Source organism: Ixodes scapularis, unplaced genomic scaffold (assembly GCF_016920785.2).
Source record: "Ixodes scapularis isolate PalLabHiFi unplaced genomic scaffold, ASM1692078v2 ptg000597l_1___fragment_1__unscaffolded, whole genome shotgun sequence".
Taxonomy (NCBI): Eukaryota; Metazoa; Arthropoda; class Arachnida; order Ixodida; family Ixodidae; genus Ixodes; species Ixodes scapularis.
The window spans coordinates 4,477,219-4,505,057 of NW_024610006.1; the positions used below are offsets into that span (position 1 = coordinate 4,477,219).

Consider the following 27,839-nt stretch of genomic DNA (forward strand, 5'->3'; position numbering starts at 1 on the left):
ATATCATGGCTCAAATACTGGTCTAAAAAATGAAAAAAGTGGTAGATCACAAAAAAAAAATAGCTGCATTTTTAAAATAGTAATTTCCAAAACTATGATATTTTAGGGAGTTTTTAGTGCCAAAGACCCATGTCTTCCCTTAAAGGGTAACTCGAATTAGTTGTCGAACTAAAATAAGTGACTGGTATCGATTCACGGAGACTAAATACGAGCACTGCCAAAATATTACGCTAATGAGAAAGTGCGATCCACTCTAAAACCGATATTAAAGATGTTACCACCAGCTTATCCTCGGGCATTCGGCGAGTTGGCGTCGGGGCCCAAGAAACCTTGGGCCCCGTCGTCACGTCCGCACTCAAGCAGGTTACTTGTTCGTATTGCCACTTCCCTTACCATGCTTTTCTGCTTTGTTTTCAGCTGTCCCAGCGTAAGATTTCTGCTCGTTATGTTACGCTTTAGTGGTTGTTGATTGTAAGTGCTCCTCAGCGACCGTGCACAAAGATTCTCGACTCCCTGCTCGCTCAATCGGGTCGTGCTGCCGAAGTGCGAGGAGCCCAAGGGACTGGCATCGTTGCACAATGCCGAGCACTCCTTGCCAAGCTGTGGGTTGTGCAAACAACCTGCTGCGCAACCCAAGCTTGTGTTTTCACCGGTTCCTCACAAACTCAGAGTTGAGGAGGGTGTGGGTCGACGCCGTTTGTCGAATCGATTCTGGAGGACCGTGGACACCGAAACCTTCACTGGCGGCCATAATCGAGTTCGTTCCTGTGTTTGTGCCTGGAATCAAACTTTAGTATTCAAAGAGGGAAGGAAATTACGGCAGCCGTACACCTATGCGCTAGATACCCTGGTTTCTTGTCCCCGCGTAGTGACTTCAAAATTCCTCTTCCGGGTGGTTAACCCGTCGAGAGCGATACCCACCTTGATCAGCAAACCGGCCCAGGGCCGGTAGATACATTGAGGTCTACCTACTATCTACCTACTAATGACGCCTACCTACATTGTAAGCGCCATTTGAAGTGCTGCCACACGGTTCTCAGACAAAGCACACGAGTTGGAGATATCCACAAGAAAGCTTTTCAAGCCACGGCCCGAGCCGAGCTCTCGTACCTCCAGGACGTCCGCGTCGTCGAGAATTTGCACGGGGGCACCCTGTCCGTCCGCTCCCTGGGCGGCGGCCACCGGCACGGCCGTGTCCGGCAGGGCCGGGTAGCGCAGTTGGCGGCAAGGGCCCGCCATGTTGCCCCCCCGCAGGCACGGGTGGCGCACCCGCTCCTGCAGCAGCGTCGCCTCGTAGAAGGCCTCGGGCAGCAGCACCATGTAGTCCTGGGAATGCGGGGCCACACTCACTCCCACGTTCCGGGGGGCCGACCCAGCGAATCAAATCAAAGTTTTACGTGCCAAACCAATGAAGGGCATTCGGTACGCCTAAGCGTACTAAATAACCGAGGATCGAGTTCAACTGCCCGGGGACCTTTTTACACGCAACCGAAATGTTGGCTCCCAGCAATAAGCCTCCATCAAATTGCAGGGACCTCGGCCGAGATTCGGACCTGCCACTTGGGGATCCGTAGGCCGGTGCTTTGCCTCAAGACCACCAAGGCGGCAGGCCGACGCGCAGCCTTCCTCCCCGTGGGTATGGTGGCAGAACGTGTCTCCGACTGGTGTAATTACTGCATCCTCACACGTCCTCTCTCAATTTCTGACTGAGGACATCGCAGAAGTGGCGCGCCATCGCCTGCCGTGACCCCCGGCGGCGTCGCAGCCGTGGAGTTCTACAGCAGGTCGCACACGAGCTTGACAATCCACAGACGCTTGAGCAGCCAGGAGTTGGCATGCCACGACGACGACGCCACCCTCGCTCGCTTGCCTCTTTTTGCAAAACTTCTACGACCAACTGCCAGGATTGCAACGTCCGACAACGTGACATGCCAGCTCCCGCGACATACTCTGTAGCCACTTCGGGACCACTTCACTGCGTGGGAGGGACAGGATGCTAAGTACACCGGCCAAAGACGCGTCCCGGGCAGGCAGGGACCACGCATGCGCTACGTACCAGGAAGACGGGCCGGGGGGCCTTGATGGAAAGGGTCCATCGGCCGGGGTTCAGCACGAAGGGGAGGGCAGTGACCCCGTCCTGCCCCACCACCCCCTGGAAGCGGGGCTCTCGGCTCGGGGGCAGCACCAGCGTTTCCGTCTGCTTGCTCTCTGAAAGGGGTGCCACGTGGGAAGGTCGCTCATTCTAGAGGGCTGCAGGGGGTTCGCAGCACAGAGGTAATATAATAACCCAGAGGGAAAGGTCCCGTGTATTCCGGCCACGCTCAAGGTCATTTCCGCGGCCGCGCAGCAGGGAAGGAAACAAAACTACAAAAGTAAAAATACTCCCCGGTTCGCACAGTCTCAAAACTCAATGCTCGGTGTAAAGTGGCTAGCCCCATCACCATAGTGACAGTGTTTATGTCCGCCCATTTCGGCATCCATATCACGCACATTCTCTCGCGCGGACTCGTGTCCGTCGGTTTAAGATGAAAAAAAAAAAAAGGAAAAAAAAAAAACTTTTAGGCTTTATTTAAATGAAAGGGCATCACGCTGGCGGAAAAAAATAACGGAGCAGCACTTCATGGCCTCGCAATCCCAGCCACCCGACGAGCTCGCAAAATGTTCTTTAAAAGACGACCCTGCCAGAGGCGACAGCGGCGCACTCGTGCATGCGCAGGAAGCGTGGCACTTGAAACGCTTTAGACCAAAGCAAGTATTAATTACCTCTGTGGACAGTGAAGAACCATCGTCGGACTACTGCATGGCATTTATTTTTGTGTTGGCGTGCGTCTCATAAAATCTGTTCTATGAGGTATCGGGTCAATCTTCATTATTTTACTTACACGGAAGAATTGGCAGCAATTTACTTTTTGATTTTTTGAAAGCTGAATCTGCCTGCACGTTAGAATTGGGGGTGCGTCAGAATCTTGCAAACAGTTCCTTTAAATAAAAAGCTGGCAGAGTGATATTACATATACCAACTACATCATTTATGACGTTTTAAAGGTAAGTCCAGATATAACAAACTACTGATAAAACTACCACTTTTCACGGAACTGTCGCGTTCATTATAGGTGGGTTTGACTGTAATTGACAAGCACTCGAACAACTCAAACTCTTTGTGGCAAAACGAACATGTCTAATTGATCGTCTGCTTTCCTTCTCCGCTTCTCTGTCGCTCTCTTTCTCGTTCTTTCTCTCTAAACTACCGATGAAAGTGCTTATGATTTGCCATGCCTCGCTCCCATCTCCTTCCCCCCCCCCCTTGCTCATAGTGACAGGAGCCTCCATGAACAAGTACTGGGAAAAATTTGGGTGCCAGTCCACTACTTTAGAAATAAAGTTTGGCGCCACCCGGTGGGAGATGAAATAGGGTTCAAGTATTTCCAGGATGAAACAAGGCAACATCAGAAAGGAGAGGGAGGAAGCGTCTCAGAACAAACTTGGGGGCAAAAAGATGAGCCACAATAGGTATAAAAGGGACTTTGGGAGAGTGCAATGTAGATTACTGCAGCTCAATGGAGCCTGCAGGATCTAGCTTCCTTGGTTGAGGGAGTGCCTGCACTCAGCTGAGCATGTGCTCATATATTTTCCTACCAGAACCTCCTGAAGTTTTCGAAAATAGTTTGACTCGTGAGGCTTGACAGTGTTCCTCCAAGAAACAGACAATTGTGGCGTCTGTTTTATAAATTTCTTTTATACCTGTTCCAACACTAAGACCATGCGGTGTCCTGTACAGTGAAATAAATAAGGTACCGCTATTAAAGTGCAGCATAATTTAAAGTGGGATCGACTGATTCATGGGCCGACATACGCACGAAATGCTAGGCGACAGCATTTCGTGATCAAAGGGTACGCTAATCGTTCATCTAGATAATAAATTTAGCAGAAAAAACGAAGCGTTCCCAAATCTCTGATCAAGCTCGAGTACTGCAAAAGAATGCAGAAGAATGACAACTAGCACTGGTAGCTTTGAGAGCAAAGGTTCTACTCTAACTAACTTCAAACATCTACTGTACCACTTTATATGCACAGCGAACATATAATCACTTTTTCTGGCATGAGTTGCAATGTGGTGGCGCCAGTGCGCAAATTAAACACTAGATGGCAAGTTTTGTAGCATTTGCAAGATTGTATTTACACACTATTTTCGGGAAGAGGTCTCTCATAGCATTGTAAGACGTAGTTCGCTCTTACGGTGAAAGAATGACGCATAAAAAATGAGAGAATATAGGCGAATTGGAAGTGTTCCAGAGCTACCCCATAGATGGCGCCACCGAGTTTGTTGCCAATGAGAAAAAGGGCGAACAGATGTACACTCGTTACATGCTACATATTAGCCGTGAGAAGGGTAGACTATTATCACCACCAACAGCCCTTTCGGCTATTTTGGAGTGTGACGCTCAAAATTTCTTCAAGGGGTGTTTCTGCCAATAAATCCAAAACATTGCAAGAGCTTGCCCGTTATCACTGTGAAAAGGCATTCGATCCTGCTGATGACACACCCACACAATTGATCGATAGTCATCTCTAGTTGCTACAGAGAGTCCACATACTTTTCACGTCTGTCCAAACACAAAGCACTGCTAGTCTGCTGCATTTCAAGCAAATCCTGACTCTAGTGACTGACAACGTGAGGACAGCAGCGCTTTCTTTCGAGCGCCCGGACTCTGGCACGCCCTAGTAGCCTTTCGCCCTGCTTTGGGAGCCTCGCGAGACGACAAAGCGTCGTAGAAGCTAAGAAGCTTGCGCTGGAGGCGGGGCAACCGAAACTCCTCCCCGTCGTCCTCATCCTGTCAGTTATCACGGTGAAAACATTTTGCCGTGGTAATTGGATAGTTTTGGGTACAATCGAACGTGCAGCCTCAGAAAATGGTTCGTACAAGGACGCCGGTCGAGTAGCCCGTCCACGAGAAGCGGCACTGACCTCCGTACGTGTCCGGAGTGAAGCTGATGTTGCAGTACACATTGTCGCCGTTGAGGCTCACGTAGCGCGCTATCACCTGGTACAGCCCAGGCTTCTGGATGTGCAGGTCAATCAGGATCTCCTTCTGCGGGTCAGGAAGGCATTGGCACGACAACCGTTAGGGAAAGGACTCTAGCGTTTCTTTTAATGAGCCAGAACAAACTGCGTAGTGCATGAGAACAACTGGGTTTCTTGATAAATGGATCACCCACTCGTTATAACTATAACGATAATAATCATCTTTATATTTCCAATCTTCTAAAAGCCTCCGGGTCATCTGGACCATGCACAGCACATTGCAAGACAAGTGAAGGTTGCTACCGTGACAATAAAACAAAAACCTTAGAAAAAAAAAAAACAAATCAAAGAAGAAATGCATCTGGCAGTATAAGAAAGGTCTGAGTGCGGGAGGATTGACAATGGGCCAAAAAGGTCGATAGAAGAAGACTCCTAACAATTATGCGGGTCTGGCGATAATTCATGATACAGTATAGACCACTTACAACGTAACCGCTTATAGTGCAGGACCGGGTATAACGCGGTTTTTTTAAACCACCGGTTCACCTCCCATAGAACTCCATGTAATTACATACCGCTTAAAATGCAGGCGCGCGAAGGGAAGTACCGGTTATAGTGCGGTTTCTGGCGCAGCCCGCCAGCCGCGCCGACGACCGGAGCAGCGAGCTCGCTTCCCTGTGCGACACCAGATAACGACGCTGACGCAAGCTGACGGCGCGAGCCGCAAACTGCACTCGCGGGGCAAGGAGGTTGCTCGAAAACGCGGGAAGAAGCGAAGAGGGAGGCTTCAGTTGCCATAGTGACGGAGGGACGCACGCACGAGTCGTTCACGTGCGTGCGTCCCTCCGCTGCGTTGGAAACAGAGAAACAAACAACCGCAACGACAGACCAATCGCAGGTCGAGGACAAGTGTTCGCGCGCGTTGTATCATGCATGCCGGTCGCGGGCCGGCCAGGCCGCCAGGCCGGCTGCTTCTATTCCGCAAACATGGCGTTGGTTGTGATCGTCGTCGTAGACGGCGTGCATCTCATCGTTCTGCGTAAAAGCGCTATCCTTGACTGTGAATTTTCGTTGTGTGTCGCTATGATAACCCAGCACGTACTAGAAGGGAAGATCCACCTACTCGTGCGGCGATGTCGTGGCGGCGCTCTCAAGACGGCAAAAACGCCCGTGTCGTCGTGTTTGTTTACTTCGACTACAGTGGTGATTTCTAAGCATTTGTGTCCTCGAACATCGCCCGGATTTCTTATTTGGCGCAATTCATGCGTGTGCTCAAGTTCAAGGTATTACTGGCGCGTAGCGTATGAAGGATACAAATTTTCACGCGTTTTCATCTCCGGAGAAAAGTGATTAGGGTTAGCAATCCTGAACGCTCGCAACGTCCGTCCGCAACCCGCGACGCCATTAAAAGGCTGCGCCAGGCAAAAGCCGCTAATTTCTTTTAAAATGTGTGACGCACTTGAGACATAACTGTACTAGTCTATTGAAATAAAGACTTTCCTCAAACTAAGCTTATTTTTTCATCTAACATAAAATAAATTCTTTTACAAAGGTAAGTTGTGTCATGGCATGTATTTTGGCCTCAAAAATTGATGTTTTGGTTATAGTGCGGTACCGCTTATAGTGCGGATTTTCGCGACTCCCGAGACATACGTTATATGCGGTCTACACTGTATACCTATTAGCGATGTGCGCGGCCAAAAGCGTCGCTGTCGTCAGCTTTCCACGATTGGCCAAACCATGGGCATATGAGCACTGTCAGATTGTCAACTTTGACGGTGTTAGTTTTGGATTGCGATGTCTCCTAGCTTCTACTGTGCTTTTTAAACACACCATTGAACTCGTCGTCGCCCCCGATGGTAAGTAGCCAGAATAACAACTGGTGACGTCACGGCGAGGCAAATCCCAGTCGTGACGTCACGGAGGGAAACCATAAGAGGGCGCCACCAAAACATCTCGGCGCTAATAGGGAGTATTCACTGGACGCCACATTTGTGGGTGCTGTTTAGAGCGCATGCTCCGAACGAGCTCACATCAATAGGCTGCTAAGACCGGCACTCTTCATGGGCCGGAATGCACGTTGCAAAAGGACTGTGGAAGCTCGCAATCAGCACGCGCTCAGCAGTCGCGCACACAGCTATGGCCGCCAGTGAATACTCCCTATATGCTCAATAAATGATAGCATTAGGATTAGTCCCTGCATTATACTGTCAAGAATTGTGTCTTTGTATACTGATGTAGATGCCCTCTAAGCAGTGCGAATAGGGCAAGGTGGAAAACGATCTTAGTCTTGGGCAGGGTGTAAGATAGACAGGTGGGGAAACGGCCCATAGAAGCCTACCGCAGCGCCGTGACCGGATTGTGTACTTGTCTGCTTGCGGGTACCCCCGATTTGCGACAGATGGTGCTGCGGCGAGAGGAAAAAAAGTCGGAATCGGATTTGCGTGCAACTCTACGGGAGAGTGCGCAAAATAAACCGAGAGCACGACAGTCCCCCATTGAAAATCCACGAGAAACCATCTCCGTCAGTTTAGCTGGTCGCCACCGGTCGCCCACCCGGAGTGAGAGTTTGCGGTGCTCCACATAGATGGCGCCACAGAAAAAGAGAAAACCGAGGGGGACACAATCCGGTCGCTCATCTGACTCTCGTTTCCCCACCTGTCTACCTTACACCCTGGTCTTGGGCCCGTACCATTTCAAGTATAGAGTAAGACTCAGTCAGACCCAACAAGCAAATGGACAGTTTCCTAGTTCTCACAGATTCAAATACGGTACCAACTTCAGTGCTAAAGTTTGGTGATTTGCGCATACCTGCGAGAGAAAACTGTGCTAAAGGATCGGGGTAATGCCCACATTAAGATGAACACCGCTGTTGAGAGCTCCCAGGTGCTGGTCCCGTCCCAGGTGAAAACCATGCAGTCCACTTTCAGCTGGATTAGGCAACCAGTCTTAGCTGGATCCATTCAGATTGTCTGATTTTCAGCTGGAGGCATCTGAGACCACACATGTCAGGCGACATAATAACAAGACATTGCATGTCGTGTTGCGTGGTGCTCCAAACAACGTCGTCATGCGAAGCGTCATGTGATGCAACACACCATATCATGTGATGCTGATGAATCACTGCAATGTCACTCTTGCTATAATTATATATTAACAGTTCACCCGCAGCTGCATTATGAAACTGGTCCCAGCCGGATCCAGCTAAGACCAGTTCCATAATCCAGCACATTTTTGTGTCTTTTCTTATACAGACTCTCCCGTAACAGATTGTAAGGTTATATGGTATAACAGTGCTGTCTCGTCCATAGGGACGCCTCCGTTCCCCAAAACATTGCGAGTTGTTCATTATAACGAGACAAAAAAATGTGTATTTACCCAATTCATCCTAGAAAACCTTGCCTATATAAAGGGGGCATCCATTTTAATGGGGTTCGTATTAACGACACATGACTGTACAACGTACAGTGCAATCCACTTATAACGATAATTAAAAAACCTGAAAATTCAATCGTTTTAAAAGGTTAGCACTGTATCTGAACTAGAAACCCTAGAAACTGATCATTATAAGCAGTACATTGTTTTATGTGGTATCGGTATAAGTGGATTGCACTGTAGCGAGTAGAGTATTTTTGTCCCTCACCTGAATGTTGGAGAAGATGGCGTAGCCCTTCCAGGAGAAGCCCGGGAAGAGGCCGCTGTCGAAGTCAAAGCGGGCGTTGACCCCGCTGGGGGTGTGTCCGTCCTCCACCTCGTACTTGTGCTGGTGCAGCGTGGGGAAGAAGTGCGCCTGCAGGGGCTCCGAGCAACGGCGCCCCGTGATGCGGGGCCGGCACTGGCACTGCCCGCTCCGGGCGTCGCACGAGCTGCCCACCGCTCCGCCCACGTCGCACTGGCAGTCTGCGCAACACAAAAGGAGCGGCACAGTGTTGCCAAACTATTACTTATGCCTATGCTTAAACGACAACTCCGCTTCAGTTTTGAAAAAACAATGCAGTCCTCTTCAGTATTCTCTACGAAGGCCACACGTAAAATATTACGACCAAGTTCTCTCTAAATGTTTCTTAAACGGTCTGGCTGACTTTGGAAAGTGCCAAGTTGCCAAAATTGGGCGACTCTAACGGGCGTATTGAGGCACTGTTGACAGCGCAGTCGTAGCCGACATTGAGTTAAACGTCATCAATATTGCAATACTTTGTTTAAGCTGAAGTCTTGGCAGGCTTTCAGCGTTCCTGCCAAGCACGCACGCTCAAGCAGTGCAAGTACCGTTCGGGGCCACATGGTCAAGCTTGTAGCGTCGGCTGCATCAGGACTTAAGCTGAAACGAAGTCTACTTTTTGTTTGTTTTTACTTCCCCTGGCAAGCTTAATGGGGGACGTCACCAGCGTCTCTTCTCGGTGCTCGGCGGTATCCAGGTGATTGGCTAAACACGCCTACGCAGCCCGCTTCTCAGCCTTGGGAGAGCCGTCCAGCCGTCCTGCTGTTACCGCCGTCTGACACGTCTCAACCGTCGTCATCATCGCCTCGCCAGCCGCAATTATTGACTCTCGCGAGTTTTGTACACACTACGTGCACAGACTGATGCCGCAGTTATGCAGACCTTGTAAGATATCGTAGACACCAAAACGTGGTGAAGACTGCAGTGCAGAAGACACTTGCACCTTGCACACACCCGCCCTACAGTTACTTACCCTGATCCCGCCCATTGTTGCGTAGAAGATTATGTGACCGCACGTACCACGCAATAGCTATATTTTGGGCGGCCGGAAGCCAATGTTGCCTGACGGAGCCAAAGTTTTGGTTTCAGTGTCTGCTCATGTTTAAAGTAAGATTTCACAAAATATATCCCATTTCTTGAGAAGCAAATGATGTAGTGGCTTTTATTGGTGCTTTTAAATGTGAAATCACTCATAATTTTGAAATTTTCTGAATTGAGTGGAGCTGCCCTCTAACACAAATTGCCACCAAATTCACAAAAATAAAATACAGCGAACAAGTCAACTAAAATGCCTCCTACCACATATGAAAGGAGGTGCAAAAAACAGTGAGGATGAATAATTGTGTACAGCCAACTTTTCCCCAGCAGATAGCATCCTTTATGGTGGCTAGCACCTAACATCAGAAAAGGTTAAAAAAAAAGAGAGATTAAAGGATTTAAAGATCTAGCACAAACCACACATGGAAGTGTGGTTTCTGCAGCACATTCTGTGAACACAGGTTTTTGTAAGCACGATTAGGCGTGTACATTTGTTTCAGAGGCCAAGTTCAGCTTTGTAAAGAACTGGTGGATCTCTGGCAGTCGCAGGAAAAACAAGGCAGTCATTGCTACAACTAGCAGACAATGCTCCTTTTGCACACCCATTAGTATATCCTCTGGGCAGAGCTTTGTGCTTTGACATATCACTTTCCTTTAGCCCCCGTCTCCCTGATGCTTTTTGTGCTCAAATAATGCTGCTGCAATCTGGTGTCCTGTTTAGACCACCCTCACAGCTAACCTGGAGTCACTTCAAAATTGCAGTGCTCATATTATAATAACCAACTATCATCAAACACCCAGTGTTTCATTCATGAAAATTAACCTCTCTTTACCTCTTCTTTTATTGTGCCATAGGTTTCTATGTCTTCTCTACAAAATATATCATACTAATCCTCTCCTAAAAGAAACACTCTTCCTCGACCATCAGTTCAAAGTTGGCATTCCTCACTGTCAGGCCTCAGCCTATAACGATTCCTTCCAACCTAGAACATCATCAGAGTGGAACCACCTGCCTGCATCTATAATATCAATACCATCGTTAGATTTGTTTAAAACTACCATTAATAATAACTTTTGAAATCCCGTAACCGCGTTCAACTCATATGTATGTCTTTTTACTGTGTTCAGTTGCCCACTACCTTCTGTAATGCACTTTCGGCCCCGAGGGTATTGCAATAAATAAATAAACAAGTAATAAAAAGTTCGCGAGCAAATACCTGCACAGTCAGTGAAATAGAGAGAGGATAACTACAAAAGAAAGTACAGTATGAGACAAGCAGTGAGGAAAAGAAGGTTGCCGTCCGGTCAGCGACCGAAAGCACCCCACTGCCCTGGATGCCCATCTACAGAAGACGGGAGTAAAATGCCAAGGCCCAGAGGCCAAGACCCACCCTGGCAGCCGAGCAGGTCCTGGTCCTGGAGGTGGAAGGTCCCGTCGAGGCACTCTGTGCACTGGCGCTGGCCCACGTTGGGCTTGCACAGGCACTGGCCGCTCTGGCCGTCGCACACCCGCAGCCCCCCCAGGGTGCCCGGGGAGTGGCACTCGCAGTCTGCGCAAGGGGAGGGAACGGCGGCGTTAGCAAACCACCTCGAGCGCTCCGGTTTTGAGGCATTGTACCTTAAAGCGTGGGTTCTCAAACAGGGTTCCCCAGAGCACCCTTAAGGGTTCCAAAAGCAGCCTCAAGGGTTCCTTGGAGCACCCCCAAGGGTTCTCCAGAGCACTCTCGAGGGTTCCCAAGAGCACCCTTAAGAGTTCCTTGGGGCACCCCCAAGGGTTCTCCAGAGCACTCTCGAGGGTTCCCAAGAGCACCCTTAAGAGTTCCTTGGAGCACCCCCAAGGGTTCTCCAGAGCACTCTCGAGGGTTCTCAAGAGCACCCTTAAGAGTTCCTTGGAGCACCCCCAAGGGTTCTCCAGAGCACCCTCGAGGATTCCCCAGAGCACTCTCAAGCTCCCCAATTTCCTCGACCGCACTTGTCCCAAAGTAAAGTGCCTTTCCAGATTAAGTAGGCAGATTTGAGCCATTGATTGATGCTTAGCTATGAGCCAAGCACTACCTAGTAAGTGCATGATTGTTTAGAAGGCCTGTGGGCTTTTGTGCTGCTTTATTGCATAAGGAGGGGTTCCTTGGTCTTCAGTCGAGCCAGATAAAGGTTCCTCAAGGTCAGAAAGTTTTGAGAACTTGTGCTTCACTTTGTCCCCATTCTTCTAGTGCAGTCTCTAACAAAAGGCAAGATTAACTTTAAGAGCATGGGGGTGCTGCACAGATTTTGGATGGTTTCATAATGTTGCAAAACCACAACCTGACCAAGTGCATCTCCTCCCCTCAAATGCGAGCAAGCAGAATTGGGTTCTTTATGCTTTTCTTTAACCGATACCCGACACCGTAAGGCTTGAATAACAGGCTTAGGTTGAGCTAATTGGTACTTGTCAATACAAGGAAGTCAGCTTGAACATTAGACAAACACAGAGAGGTCTGTATGTTTGTTTTCTCTCTTTGCATTTGTCTAATGTTCAGGCTGACCTCCTTGCATTGACCCTAAGGAACGTCATGACAGGTGGTCCTGGTGCCTCAACCATTCTTTACCGATTTCTGACAGCGGAAGTTACAAACACTGTTTTCCTCTTTTGTCTAAAAAACAAAATGATGCTGTTTTAGACAAAAGAAAAAGCCAGGCACATGAGTGCACAGAGTTTGCACTGCCTCCACCAGATACCATCACTCATGACGCCAAATTTAGGCAGTGGTGGCAGTATTGAAAAGTCATTTTTGAGAACAAGACAAAGGAAGGAAGGACGAGTTCTTTTTCAGAGATCAATAAAGATAAGAATGGCTAAGTGGACAATTCCACGTGCAGATTCAAAGACGCTAACATTAATGAGACATGCCTTCAGCGGAATGGCGAGTTGCTGCCATTTGAACCGAATTCTCGAAACCCAATATGGCGACTGCACTGCCAACCGCAACAAAACACAAACAAAACAATTGTCGGCAAAGGGAGGAGAGATGCGACACTCCAAAAACTATGGCGGCAGAAAGCTCCTGGACGCGACATGAGGCCACGAGAGGTGATGCCAGAAGTGTGGAGGGATATGCCCTCAACGATGACCAAAACCAAGAGACGCCGTTGTACGAAAAGGAGAAATGACTTGGCGCCAACAGCTGTTCTGGTCACCGCCGGGGCCCCGAAGGGGACCAAGCGTGGTGTCATGTCGCCTCCAGAAGCTTTTGACCTCGACGCCAAAAGTGTATACGGTGTCTCTATGCCAGACTACACCCGAGCCTCAACCTCGCAACCCTGCGGGTCGCTCGGCTTGAGGTTCCAGTAGAGCGGGCGGCACTGGTCGCAGATGCGTCCCGTGACGCGCTCCTTGCACTCGCACAGCTCCCCGCTCGTCAGGCTGCCGCAGCCTCCAAACGTCGCCAGAATCCCCGCCGGGTTGCAGTTGCAGCCTGCGGGAAGCCATGCCCCCTTCCCCTTGAGACACCCTCGCAGACAACAAGCTTAGTAATTCTCAAAAACATCCGTGGGATGCCTTACAGATCGAAGGGGCAAAAACATTTACAAACTGTTACGTAAAATAGCTTAATGTACACTGCAAGATACTGTTAGAGAAAACAAAGAATTGGCAGTTTTTCTTGTCTTTTAGAATCGAAAGAGCATGATACAAATTACTAGTGTGGTGGAAAGGACTCGTCTGGGGCCCTCACCTAACGGCAAAATATAGTGGCCGCCGGTACGTGATTGAAGTGAAAAGCAAAAAAAGTGGCGATGGTGTATTCGCACTAACAGTGTCGCACAGTGTACACGCTATGTTCATACAAAACTGAGCAAGTAAGGCAGAAAAAGTATACAATGAAAAATTCAAGATTCGGCTTTGAAGTTTGTATTGGGAAGCTCGCAATGGGTGACTAGGTACGACAGAGTGTGAACGTAAGCCCAAATGGCAATATTTAGGTTTTTCGTCTTAAATTTGCTCAAAATATTTATCGCTGAAACACTGGTCTTGACAAGCAGAGATATATAAAAGCTCTTTCAACATTACAGATAAAAATGACTGCCGTAAAAATCAGATTCCTTTAAGAAAAGACGTACCACAACACCTCTTTTTTATGTAGAGACAGCGCGTGGTCCGAACTCCATTCTGTCATTCACTCTCACCATCACAACGAATAATGCGTTTTTTGTGTATTTTTGTTGAATATGTCAATATAAAGATAACAAACAAGAGCTAGAGAACTACAAAAACTGCATTTTCGAAAACCTTAGCTCGTGGAATTAACAAAAAAGTGTTAATGTCAATTACAGTGATGCCAATAAGCAAGTTCAAGTCAATCGTGATACATAGCAAGAATGTGAAAACCTTATGCCAATTTGTCCGTTATAGTAATGGACTGAGTTTGAGCACATGATATTGTCACGGATGAAAAAGGATAGACAAGCGTCAAACCGAAAATAATGGATTTATCCGCAAACTTGCGCCAGAAGTAAAATAAAACAAAAAAAAAGATCGCCGAAAAAGCAGAAGCGAGCATCGAGGTGTCGGCGTGACAGCTGGCTGGAGCGAGAGGGAGTCGGCAAGGCCGTGCTGGGCCCCTTATCTATTACCCTCGGGATCTCAAACATTCGGCCTAGAATGTTCGAGCGTTTTAACATTGGGGGTAAAAGTAAACACAAATCATTACAAGTATGAATAGGGTTCCGCGTTTACGGTTTTTATTTTTTTCCAAATTCGGCATACTTTTTTCGGTGTCTATTTTAAAATTTAATTTTCGTTTTTTTTCGGTGAATATGAAAGTTTACCTTTTTTTTCGATGAATATGAAAAAAAAAAACACCATCGGACACCGGATCAGATGATCCTTGTAGCTGTGATACTTGTGATCACTCAAAGAATAACGGCACATATACATAATTGGTCTTCGCTACAACTTCCGTCAGGATACACCTCAAAATCGCGAAATTTGCGGGCATAACCTTCCGCGCGCTTCTTTCTGCTTCCCATTCTGACGACGTGACCGTCTGAGGTGATGACCGTACAGTGACCAGCGGAATGGCAAAACAAATCCATTTTATTTATGTTCTCAACCACAGGGAAGTTTGAGAGAGGGTGTTAAGAAAGGTATTAACGGCTTTCCTGGATGTCCCCTGAAGTGCATGAAGCGATAAAACATTATACTAGCCCACATCCAAACATTTTTTGGGGGACCGAGACTTTGACACACTAAGCCCGATCACAGAAAGGACACAGATGTCCCGTGAAGGCCAATCCAAGACCTCTTTTGTTGAATATTGAACCTTGGAAGAGGGCAATCTAGAAGACGTCACACAATGTTGAACCCTGCAATGCCCTCTCCCCCCCACCCCTCCCCCCATCCACCTCGACGCGGCCCTAAAAAAACTGACCTTTTCCGGTTAAAACCGAATTTCAGAAAATGGATTCGGCGTACTTTTATCGTTTTTTATCGGTTTTAACCGAAAACTCCAAACCCTAGGTATGAAGTAGCGTTCCCCCTCAGCCATGTACACGGCTATTTCAGACCAATGAGATACATAAAAAGATGACAACAAACAGAGGCGAAGCAGATTATGATGCTACGAGAGAAGCACAACCGAGACAATTTTCTATGTGTTGACAGTGTGGATACCTTCGCAGAGGGGATAGTTGTAGAAGCCCTTCTTGCAGCGGTCGCACTTCTCTCCGTCGAAGCTGGGCTTGCAGAAGCAGGTGCCGTCGCTCCCACACGACAGTCCCACGGATCCGTACGAGTCGCAGCCACAGGCTGCAGGGGACACACTGAGGGTCATTCACTCCAGGGCGCAGCAGTTCTCACGAGATTTGAAGCATCAGAGGACCTTCGTGCCAACTTCTCACTAGTGTGAGCTCAGACGGTGCAGAAATGTTGAAGGACAAAATTACCTAAACCAAAAATTAGGAAGTCAAGATTAAAATTACATGAGACTGTGCGACACAAGAAAAGGAATGTCTCAAACTTAGCTACTGCGTTTATTTCCTCCAATTCCTATACAGCCACGAATCTAGCACTTGATAACCGACCTCACAGCACCATTCTTTGTTACAAAGTGAAAGATGGGAAACCTTTAGGTTTCCCATCTTTCACCACAGTCCCGGGTAATTTTCAACACAACCAACATCCACCAGCTCACTTGCACACTCACTGTATTTTTGAAAAGAAAGCCACTTTTCTTCATTTACGTAATCAATCACAAATTGCAAAACCGCAAGTTATTACACATTCAATCTTCATGCTGAGCAATCTGGTCTGTTCACAATGTCCCGCATAATGCTGAATAAAGACCAGTGCTGCAAAACACCGGTTCAACCATCCAGGCAATTTTTCACGTACGGGGCCTGGCACAGATGATCAAGTTTTAGCAAACAAGCAACATTTTCGCAAGCGTCACATTTAAACTGAACTATGTAGCGTTGCCAGTGATGGAAGTGCCATTTGACCTTTTGGAGCAGGCCTTGTAGCAGGCAAAATGTTGTTTTGGAGCAGGTAGTGGCCCCTTTGGAGCAGGGTCCGGCATATGTTGGCATATTACTTGAAATTGAAATAATGCTGCTGTGCTATTAAAGCCCATCCCTGTTGGAACACAGCGTCTGTCGCCTTTTTAAGACAGGATATATCAAATTCAACAAAGTAAACAGAAAAAACCTTTTTTTTTTAAATAAAGTTTATCTGCTCATCAGATAAAAAAAATACAATTAAATATGTCACACTGAGTTCTGATGGTACAGGATATTTAGTTTTATTACCCTGCACTTCTTTAAAGGTATCTGCAGCAGCATCTAACGACCCTTACTGTTGTGGAATGTTTTAGTTCAGATTATAGTTATCTTTCGGGCAGCAGCTTCAAATATTGCGGTATCTGATATTCGCTTCAAAAATTACGATTCATTTTCGATGTGCTGGCGAAGTCACGATCGGATCATGGCGAGTTAACCCGTTGAGTGCGCTCCTTGGCATGCACCGACGCGCTGCAGAGAAGCGACACCCGCGGAGCAGACACCGCAGTCGCGCAGTGCTTTGTGCTCTGAAAAGGACGGTAAGGCTTTACCAGCACTACATCCAGAGTTTGGTGCAACTCAACTAGACTTCGTTTCAGCTTCAGTGCGAGCGCATCTGAAGCTGCAAGCACGCGCATGAAGCTTGTAACGGTGCCCACACTGCACAAGCCCGTGCGCGACTTAGGAATGCACAGCATTGGGCTCGCGCTAGCTTTGACTTCGCTTGCAGCTAGCGCTCGGGAACAGGGCGGGCCAACATTGAAAACATTCACAAGCTCGGCCTTTTTTCTTTTTTTTTTTAAATAGGCAGCTCAGTGGGATGGTTCTTCGCTTAGCCTCTGCGGCTTTGGTCTCAGATGTTGCTGACGTTCCTTTCAATGATGATGATAATGCGCCCTCGCAGTTTCGGTTTGCGTAACAGTTGCGGCGCGGAAAATACCGTGGTACCGACACGCGCTCTGATAAGACTTCAGTTTCTATTTTTTATTGCTACATCTCATCTCGGCGCAGGCATGGCGCAATTCTTCGGTAAAATAACAATTTGGCGCTACATGTAGCAGGATTGCGTCCTTGGCGCAAATTGGCGCAATTGGCGCAGCACTTCCATCACTGCGTTGCAGTAGATTATTTCAGTGGAGCTCAAAGTTGTCTTTCCAGTGTGATATAACACCCTAAAAACAAAATCTTACGGGGGCTGACAAAAGAATATAGTTTTTATGCATCAAAGGGCTAAAACATTCGTGAAAGGTTGGCATAGCCTGTCAAACCCACCTATCCTTGGAATGGCACCTATACGAAAGTTTTCAATTAGTTCTTAGGCACCGCTTTTCACCTTTATGCTTTTCCAGCGAGACAGCTCGAAAGATATCTAAATTGTGCCAAAGATGATCAAATGCTTTACGTAGAGGGTGAAGAAAATCCGGGGTCTTAAGCTCTTGGCTGGAGAAGTTTGTCCGTAATATTTAGAGCGAGAAGACTGAAGACCTCAATTTTCACAAAATTTGAATGTGAATGCAAAGCCGACAAAGAATGATTTGCAAAGTCCATTTCAAGCCCCCCATACACCCTTATATGTATCGCAGAGAAGCACTCACGGTTGCAGTCTGGGTAGCTGTAGTAGCCCGGGGCACACTGGTCGCATCGCAGGCCCGTGAAGCTGGCCAGGCAGTGGCACTTGCCCGCGTTGTCGCACGAATTGCCCAGGGAGCCCTTGCTGTCGCATTCACAGGCTGCACAAATAAAGCACGGACCACTGCTGGCACTCTCTCCCGTGGCCTTGCTACAGTGTGACCACCGTCGACACGAGCAAGCAAAATCTGTGCACTGCGCTACCCTGCGCTGCTCACAACACTGCGAGGCACCACAGTCTTCTCCGCCCAAACATTGCCTCTGGAACAAAGTGTTAAGGCAGCAAGTTGCTGGTAGGAATAGCAAAAAAAAATTGCCAATGACCTTTAGCTTTAAATTACTATAATCGGGGTTCCGTGTTTCCAAAGTTTATTTTTCTAAAATTATGAGGGTGTTTTTCGGAGTTTACTTTTTGCCAAAAAGTCCGAGTTTATCGGAGTTTATTTTTGTTAGATCCCCAATTCTCCAAAATTTGGAGTTTAATTTTATTATGTTTCTTTTATTTTTAAACATAAAAATAAAAATAAATAATATAGGGGTCTATACTTGTGCTAGGTTCAAGAGAATGCACTTGTATGAAATAATATTTCTTTCGATGGATTTGGCATTGGCACCCTAGCTATTGGCAATACTAAGCTGCCCAAAGACAAAGCGTGCAAACAATGTTGCCTTAATAAATGTCGATACCTTATAATTATTAAATTCTTCGAGGTAGTCACTGGAAAGCTTGTTTTCATTCCACCGTGTTCCATCACCTTACCCGTGGCTGTGCGGGGTGGAGTGATAAAGGGTGTAAATATAGATGCTTCAACTGCCTTTCAGCTTCCCATGAAATCTCTATGGTTCGTAGATTTCACTCCTACAAAAACACAACCCTCCTTCCTCTAAGAAGCCCAGATAATATGGTCCAAACTGGAAACCGGAAGAGTGACTTTTGTCGTGACTTGGGAGCACAATGATCCATTGTTATGAATGAGCCTTTGGCTGAGATGAACGGTGCAACAACTTTTGTCAATATTCCTAGATTTGAAAGAAAACCGAGATGGCATTTTCTCAGCAGCATTGAACCTGTGCACTGATCAAACTTAATTGTAGGATACTTTTTTTCTTTACATTGGGACACTGAAATTTTGAGTTTATCAAATATAAATCCGAAGTGACGAAAACTTCGCTGGCGGTTGCTTCTCCGAGCTTTTCGGATTTATCTGAAAACACGGAAACCTACCTAAAATGCGTGAAATTCAGTATTTAGGAGAGACTGTTTCAATTGTTTGGGAGAGATTGAACAGTTGTTGCAACAGTGAAGAACCTATATTTTTATCACTTTTGGGGAAACAGAATTTGTGTGTCATGTAACCTGAAGTGGGGAGGGAGCACTGTAGGACTGCAAGGAAGGGCACTGGGAGAGGGAAAGAAGGGAAAACAGGGACACTGAATTGGTGTCACATGGCCAAGGGGGGGGGGGCAGAAGGAGGGGAAGGGAGAGCACCCTAGGAGAAGGGGGAAGAGATGGAAATAGGAAGGAGGAGGGAGAAGGAGGAGAGGGAAGGGAGGAGAAAAATGGGGAGAGGGAATTTGTGTGACATATGGCCTATACACCGACACGCGGGCTTGACGTCACGGAGCTGCGGCGGCGCTGCGATCGCGCCGGAGCCGGGGGGTGTGGGCAAAAGCGCGCACGTTTCGCATGGGCGTCATAGCATTTCAGCATGCCGCGAAGCTGTTTTGCCGTTAATTGCGCCAAAATGTACAAGAAAAGCAGCGGAGTGAGCTTCCACAAGTTCCCGGCAGACTCTGAAGCGCATAGAAGGTGGATAATACCCGTGGATCGAAAAGAATGGTCACCTCGCGCGAACGACCGTTTGTGCGGCAAACACTTTCTTAGAGGCAACTGCGGCTTTCATTTCAATCTCCGTCCCGATGCTTGCTTATGTGCAGGGAAACCGTTGACCGATCGAGACCGCCCGGATTTTGTTCCGACGGAGCTCGCGCACAACGCACCGGCCAAGCGCTCGTCGGAAGCTCGCTACGCCCGTGCTACCCAGCAGAAGGGGATCGGCGACAGAACGGCAGTGTTGTAGGCGTTACAAAAAATAAAATAAAATAAAAGTAACGAAATATGTTACTCGTTAGTAGCAAATAAAAGGTACGCGTTACTGTGCTACGTGATGTAAAACTAAAAGGAACGCGTTACCGCAACCGATAAAAAGTAAGGCACGTTACTTCTGCGTTACTTTTTTTAAATTATGATTTAACACATTTTACGGTTTTGACGATACAGGTCATATATCAAGAAACATTATGTTCATGCAGAAACTGAACATAATTACTTTATCTCTTTTTACGGTTTCAGCTAAACACTTACGAGAAAAAACGCAAAGAAAACATGGCGCGCCTAGAACACGGAAACAATTGAAGTATAATTTCTTTAAGACTTGCGATGTAGTAACGACTAACGTAACTACGTTACTTGAAATAGTAACATAAGTACATTACCCGCTACTTTGTCGAAAATGTAACGAGTAGGTTACTATACGGTACTGAAAAAAGTAACGCGTTCCTGGTAACGCCGTTACTTGTAACCTGTTACCGCTACGACTGCAGCACGGACAAGCCTTTACTAGTTGTAATGCCTTGTGGTCATGAGGCTATGAAAAATATTATACCTTGACTTGAAGACGCTCTGTGTATTTAATCAATTAATGAATACACACACTTCCGCAGACCCGCAGTCTGCAGATCCCGCCGGCAGTGCGGAAACCGACTCGATGTAATCGTAGACCTCGAGAGACTTGTATGCTTGCTCCGTGTCGGCCGTGAACTTGCTTGGCGAACAAACTAAATAAACGACGACCTAAGCCCTCGACTTCGGTGGCAGCAACTTTACGTCGGAAGTCCAGCAGGCCTTGTTTACGGCGTACGGATCCTCGTAGGCAACGCCGTCCACGCAGTCGGGCATAGCATACGACATACGTTATGAGGAAATACGACGCACAAATAAAGATGCAAGCGTCCCTACAACGTCAACAACGAGCGCACGCCATAGAGCGCAATGGCGAAAACACGGAGAGCGGGGCTGCTTTTGCCCGCATAGCTACCGCGCATGCGCGGCCTTCCGGCCGTGTTGGTAAACAGAGCCGCTCCGCGTGTCGGTCTATATTTCCCTGCGAAATTTAGCATGGAAACTGAATTTTTTTGTTGGTCATGCGGTGTCAGGTCAAGTGACGTTGATTTTCCCCGCTAAATTCAGCGGAGAAGCTCGATTGGTGTTTAGGTAAAGTGACATCCATTTTTTCGGCCCTCATCGAGCCCACGTGCTCGATGGGGGCCGAAGTTGTCGAGTGCATGCAGAAGGTAGAGCTTTTCCGCAGATCCTGTATTTCAACAGGCTACAAGATTGTGCAATAAGATTTGTGCAAAAGATTGCAGATGTGACTAATCTACAGTCGTGCAGAAACTAAATTGCTCTGAGCGAACGAGCGTTTCTTTTCTGAGGAGTGCTTTCCTGCCGGTTTTCCTTCATACTAGCGCTGACATCAGGACTCGTCCATGTGAAACAGACAAGGGGGGAGCCCATCAACGCAAAGAAACCGCTGTTATCATCCGCATCTTCTCAGCATGGTCTGATTGAAAGGGGAGAACACACACTTGATTGGAGCTATTTAGTTTCTGCGTGACTGTACACTCACGGTTTCCACAAATGAATAAAAGCGCCCATATTGCTCCGTTCAATAAACAAAGCTTTCCTGCGTTTTTTTGTCGGATTTTTGTGTCTGTCCTGGATAGCTTTTTCAACTTACACTATTTAAGAGCTTTCACCATGAAGCACCAAAATAAAAGCAGTCAACAAGCATTCCAAAAGAAGAGCAAAGTCGCAGGAGCACAGGAGGTACTCACGAATGCAGTTGGGGAAGTTGTAGAATCCCGGGGCACATTGGTCGCAGCGTGGGCCCCCGTACTGGGGCTTGCACAGGCACTGGCCCGTCTGGTTGCTGCACACCTCCTCCGTAGTGCCCGTCGGGTCGCACGAACACACTGTACGGACACCGGGCATGCACCATTGTCAGGACACGCCATTTTTTAAAAGTTTACTAGGTTTGTTCAATCTATACCTACGCCTCCCGCACCAGCTGCACTCGATGCACGTTGTCGTGTTCGATTTACGAGTGCAGCGTATCTGAAAGCGTATGCTGGCCCAGGCGAAAGTCGGCCCACCAGCAGCTGGATAACGAAACTGGTCTTTGCTGTTCCATCCAGTTCCATCATCCAACTGCAGGTGGGCCGATTTTCAACCGGGGAGCAACAGTGCCCCGCGATTTTCTGCACCGCGTTACAGTTTTCCACACCACCGTAGGCCGATGCACGTAAGTCGAACGAATCCACCACACTCCCAGAAATCATTTTGAACTGCGTGGATAGGACCTACCGTATTTATTCGAATATAGGTCGACCTTTTTTTTTTTCGGAAATGTTGTCAAAAATTAAGGGTCGACCTATAATCGTGACCAAAGAATTTCGACCTAATTCGCAACCAAAATTTGAAACCCTACCGAGGGTATGGAGCTATCAATCACCTAGCCGTTGTCGCGGTAGAGCCGCGCGGCTTCTTGTTTCAAAAAGCTTTTGATGCACAAAAAGAACCGAACAGCAGCAGCCGACAGTCCGTGACCGCCCGCTACGGCTCTCGCGCACATTCCTCGGGCATCGAGTTTCGCCATCACGCCTGTAGCGTTCCCCTCGCTGGGCAAGGGGGAAGGCGAGGGAGAGGAACGCGATGCGCCATGCACTTTACCCTCCTATGCGCTCCATTCCTCTCTCCCTCGCAAACGCGCAAAAAAAAAAAAAAAACCACCGGAGGTATTTTAGTTTTTTTTTTTTTTTTTCAGCGGGTCGCGTGTTGCTCAAGGGGCTCGCAGCGTTGCTCGTGTCTTTGTGTTTGATCTTTCGTCGCTCGCCCGTCTCCACCTTCTTTTGTTTCTTCTTGTTGTCATTTATTTTACAACGGTGTCAGTTAGGTATTGTTGCCAATTTGCGAGGATGTCTACCAAGCTGACGAAGCTTTTTTGACATCGCCCTGTGATTTAGCTGAGAGTGCTGTAAATAAAGGTTTGTTTCTTTTGCCCTAACTTTCCCCTGTTCCTTAAAAAAAAAAAGAAAGGTCGACCTATATTTGAATTATTTTTTTTATTCTCGGTGGGCTCAATAAATAGGGGTCGACCTATTTTCGAGTAAATACAGTAAGTGACAAACTGACGATTGCTCATTTACGACAATGATTTATCGACGCACCAAGCAATACATCCATTTCCTCAACTTTGTTCGTCGTTACTTCTGCGTTCACTTGATGAAGCATTCAATCGACCGACTTGTACGTCAATCGGGCAACCATTCGATCGACCGAGACAACATAAAGCAAAAATGAGCAGACTCACGTTTGCAGGTGGGGTAGTCGTAGAAGCCCACTTGGCAGTGGAGGCACTGACGGCCGCCGTAGCTGTTCCGGCAGGTGCACTGCCCGCTCTCCGCGTCGCACGAAGCGCCTAGGGACGCCGACGGGTGGCAGTCACAGGCTGCAAAAGGACAACCGCCAAATAAAGAACCCATGGAACACTCGAGTCCCTTTGTTGACTGAAGCTACAGTGCCTGGAACAAGTGTTTGACTGGCGCGTTTAGCGTCCCATTCCACCCATGCATCAAAAGCGGTACCGAACCGGCAACTGACAGCATCGCAGGAACTGGCATACCATCATGCTGCGTTGCTATCCCAGCTGTTAGTCCTAGAAATTTATTATTTATTTATTTATTTAGGAATACTGCAGGCCAATTGCGGCCCAAGCAGGATTGGGGGTTACAAAAGTGGAGTCAAAAAAGTGCAACACCAGGTAATCCGTAAAATGGGAGAGGGGAACAGGGGAAAATTATGCAAAAATTTAAATAAAGCATATGTAATAGCTCACAACAAAGTTGGGAGGGGTGGCGGTAGTGGGGAACAGGAAAATGAAACACAATGCAAAGAGTTACACATCAAACAAATGCTCAATCGACTCCAAAACATTGTCAGATATAAATAGGTGATGAGGTAGGTTGTTCCATTCTGTTATGGTTCTGGGAAAGGAGTATTTAATGCAGGCGGGAAAGGGGACAGGATGCGAGGACCATTGTCGTCATCGCGTCCCATCTCAAGTCCGTTTTTGTTTGCGTGGACCGTCTTGCTGCAGAGTGAACTGCAGCGGAAGAGGATTCTGCTGCCCCACCCTCCGCTCCCACACCACGGCAAAGCCCACAGCCGGCAACAACATGGCACTTCTACCACCACATTACACGAGAATTGGGGAACCACATTCCAGGACGCGGTAAACGCACCAGTCGGAGGCCCGTTCCAGGCCCCATATCAAAACTAACTGAAGTGTTCAGTGATATTAAATCATGAGGGTACAGTCGAGTCCACTTATAACGATACCGTTTACAACAATATATCGGTTATAACGATGAACAACGATAACACCGTCCACTTTTATATGCTTTCAATGGTAAAATAAACCGCTTATTACGATGCTCCAGGGCTGCGATATCGGATATAGCGATTAATTCTGGTTACAGCGTGCGCCGAAAATGCCAGCCACCGCCGGCTCTCCGCGGCATGCTGTGCCCCGCGACACGCATCCCTTCCACCCCTCAGAAAATGAGTCGACTGCGCCGCTTGCTAGGAAGGAAGCAAGAGGAGGAGCAGCTTTCCTTCCGAACTCCCCTCCCGGAGACGCCGCTTTGGCCTTGTCCGCGCACCCGGTCGCACCACACGCGCACTCGGCGCACTGGCGCCACTCGCTCGCTCACTCGACTGTTGTGTGCTCGCTGCTTAGATTATCTTTCTCCGACTTCGTTTTACATTTCACTGCGGACGGGGCGTCGTGGCCGATCTGTCTGCGGCGCATTCTACGCAAGATCGGGTCTGGACGACTTCCTTCATGCAGACGATGTTGTGGAAACGTCCGAGTGCCTCAGTGATGAGGCGATCGTCGCGCGTGTACATGCTGCTGACAACGGTGAGACCGACGACTCCGACGACGTGGTTGAGGAGCCTACCCAGGTACTGTCATCGCAGGAGGCCCAGCGGATAATACAGTCCCTCAGGGACTTTGTTTTCGCGAAGGACCTCCTGCTAAGCTACGTGGAGCACCTAGATGCTCTAGAAAAAGATGTGCGCCAGCTTCGCGTGAAGCAATCAAAGCTGACAGACTATGGCTTTTCTGCAAACAAGTAGTTGCACTTGCACAACCTTACTTGCCTGCAAATAAAATGTTTTGATCTCTCTTTTGTCTTTTTTTCCTCAACCCGCTTATAACAATTATCGGTTATAACGAAGGTATTTTCTTGGCACTTGGATATCGTTATAAGTGAACTCGACTGTATACTAAACGGCGGGAAGTTAGTGAGCCCCGACAGGCATTTGGTGTTTCTAATAAATTAAGCCAGTACTGCCGCTAATCTGGGGTCTTTTTGGTGCATTACGCGGTGGTTATACAGCAAGTTCTCATTAACTCGAAGTCATAAAAACTAGAAAGAAATTCGAGAGTAGAGCAGTTTCGAGATAAGCGAGGTACCGAATTTTCATTACACTGATCGTGCATTGTGCAAATGGAACCCTTCCGACAATCGCGCCAATTGACTTGGCGCTAACACATGCGGCAGGTGCAGGTGCGGTGGGGAGAACAAAACAAAATGCAACAAAATTAATATTAAAAATCAATAAGAAGAGACAGCAAAACTAAGAAACAAAATGCAAAAAAAAATTGAAAGAATAAAAAAAAAAAGATTGAAAGGATAAAGCTGGAAGATAACGCTGAGTGCGAGGGAGACAGAAACAGGGGCACCAACCACCAAGCCATATTAGGGAAAGAAAAAGGCTCAAAGTATACCTAATCACTTCTTATGAGTTGCGAATGCCAAAGCATGCAAGCGGCTTGTCCGCTCCCTTGTTTCGTCTGCTGCATACTTTTCATTGCGGGTCAGCACGCGCTCACCTGGGCGCGCTGACCTTGGACGTTCCGTGTTAACGCTACGCTAACGGACACGCAGCGCCGCGTGAGCGGTCGTTGAAACTGACATGCAGTGGCCAATGGGAGCCTCGTCGACGCACGCCAGCCAATGGGATTGAAGCCGAAAATCCATCAGCTTTATTTCACTCTTTTGGGATTGGAGAATTTTGGTGCCGCTGGCTAGCTTTTCGCGTGGTTTCACAGCTGGGAGTTGGCTTCACTTGGAGAAAGGATTTAAGATGCCGTTTGGCGTGGTTTCAAAGCTGATGACGTCAGTTCACTCCATGAGACCCGGTTAATGCTTTCGTATTAAAAGAAAGTGAGACAACAAATGTCCTTGAGGCACATGTTGCTCCGCGAAGTGCCTTTGCTGCACCTGCGCACGTTGCCGCACTCATGACACGGACATTCTTTTTCTTTTTCTTTGTGCGTTGTTGCACACGTGCGATGATGCACAATTTTTTTCTTTTTTGTGTGTTTGTGGGTTTCCTTCAAGAACCAATGTTTAGGCCACCAGGTCATTATTTGCTGTGCTCTGCCTGTTTTTCTTTTTTTTGTAATATTTGTTGTCAGGATTTCGAGATATCCAAGGTGGGTCTGAAACCTTTTTGAGATAAGCAATGAGTAAATGAATTGTGCCTATGTGAGTTCATTTTATGGCTAGGAAATCTTCCAACTTAACCAATATTTCGAGATAGCCGAGTTCGAGCTAACGAGGGATTACCGTACACGAATGCATAACGGTACGATGCTCGGTGCAATCGAACAGGCAGGGCTGGGGAGTGAACCTAGGATTCCTCCACGCACACCAAGGTGCGGCACGTTAACACACTCACTCGGCCACCATTCTCCCGCTGGTGCCATTCATTCTGGTATAGCCAAGAAATAAAGCATGGGCTAGGATGCATGCAGCATAGAAGATGCAAAGATAGCAAAAACTGATAGAGGAATGAGTGACTAGTTAACATGGCTATACATAGATACAAGAGGAGGAAGAAGACCCACAAAAAGGACATGCACGAGGACAGTCCGTGTGTGTCCTCTTTACGTGTCTTCCTCCTCCTGCGTCTCAGGTTTAGTCACATAAAGATGGCAAGCAGCTGTGTCCGAGAAAGTCTCAAGTCTTTTCTCCTTTCTTGGTCAACTGTCATGTTATCACCTTATCCACCTTACTCATTTCGCATTTCCTGAAAACAAGAAAGTGCGATCTGAATGCTCAACGAACGGAGGAAGTTTGCCAGCTTGGTCGCATTTTGATGCAAGCCACAACTTCCTGACGATGACTGCTACAATCTTTGTCACCACGACGCCCAGTTTCAGCCTGGCTACCCACTGTGAATCTAAACACCAATTCATCGTCGCAGCAAGGAACTGTTAAAGTGGTGCTTCGACCTCAAGGTTATTCGCTACATGAGACCTAAGTTGTAAGTCGTTGGCCAATGGCACATCAACATTGTCACGCTGCCCTCTGCGACCCGTAGGCGATTCACGTCTTCCGACTCAACTGAACTAGGTATGCTCGGTAGGACTGTGAAAATCTGCTATTTACGAGACTCTGTATTTTGACCTAGTCTTGTTTAAGCTGTTAATTCAATTTTGTGTTGCATAAAGACGACGAGTCTTTCACAAGAGGGGAGTAATGCCACGTGCAAATAGCCGAGTCAGCAGCGTGATCGACTCACATGCCGCTTACCCCGCCAGCGCATGTCCTTCTTTCTTTTGTTTGCGTAACTGGAATGATGAGACGACTCTAAATTTTTTTTGTTCGAGCTCAGAAACTTCTAGATACCCACGCGCTTACAAAAGTACCTTCGCTTGGCTGCTTGAGGCAGTTGTCCTTTCGACACCATCAAAAGTCTTTGTT

At 47.6% G+C, this 27,839-nt stretch overlaps 1 protein-coding gene across 1 annotated transcript in view; it reads right to left on the reverse strand.

The window, feature by feature from the left end:
* Window positions 1–27,839, reverse strand: part of LOC121834201 (laminin subunit alpha-like) — a gene marked incomplete at its 5' end in the record, with an annotated part of 39,950 nt that overhangs the window by 4,080 nt on the left and 8,031 nt on the right. Inside the window, 10 exons of the mRNA XM_042287945.1 lie at window positions 1,111–1,326; window positions 2,057–2,208; window positions 4,967–5,090; window positions 8,667–8,923; window positions 11,171–11,329; window positions 13,067–13,231; window positions 15,427–15,561; window positions 17,906–18,040; window positions 21,837–21,974; window positions 23,372–23,509. Of these exons, the coding sequence (XP_042143879.1) occupies window positions 1,111–1,326; window positions 2,057–2,208; window positions 4,967–5,090; window positions 8,667–8,923; window positions 11,171–11,329; window positions 13,067–13,231; window positions 15,427–15,561; window positions 17,906–18,040; window positions 21,837–21,974; window positions 23,372–23,509 (1,619 nt within the window). The remainder of the gene's footprint in view (window positions 1–1,110; window positions 1,327–2,056; window positions 2,209–4,966; window positions 5,091–8,666; window positions 8,924–11,170; window positions 11,330–13,066; window positions 13,232–15,426; window positions 15,562–17,905; window positions 18,041–21,836; window positions 21,975–23,371; window positions 23,510–27,839) is intronic.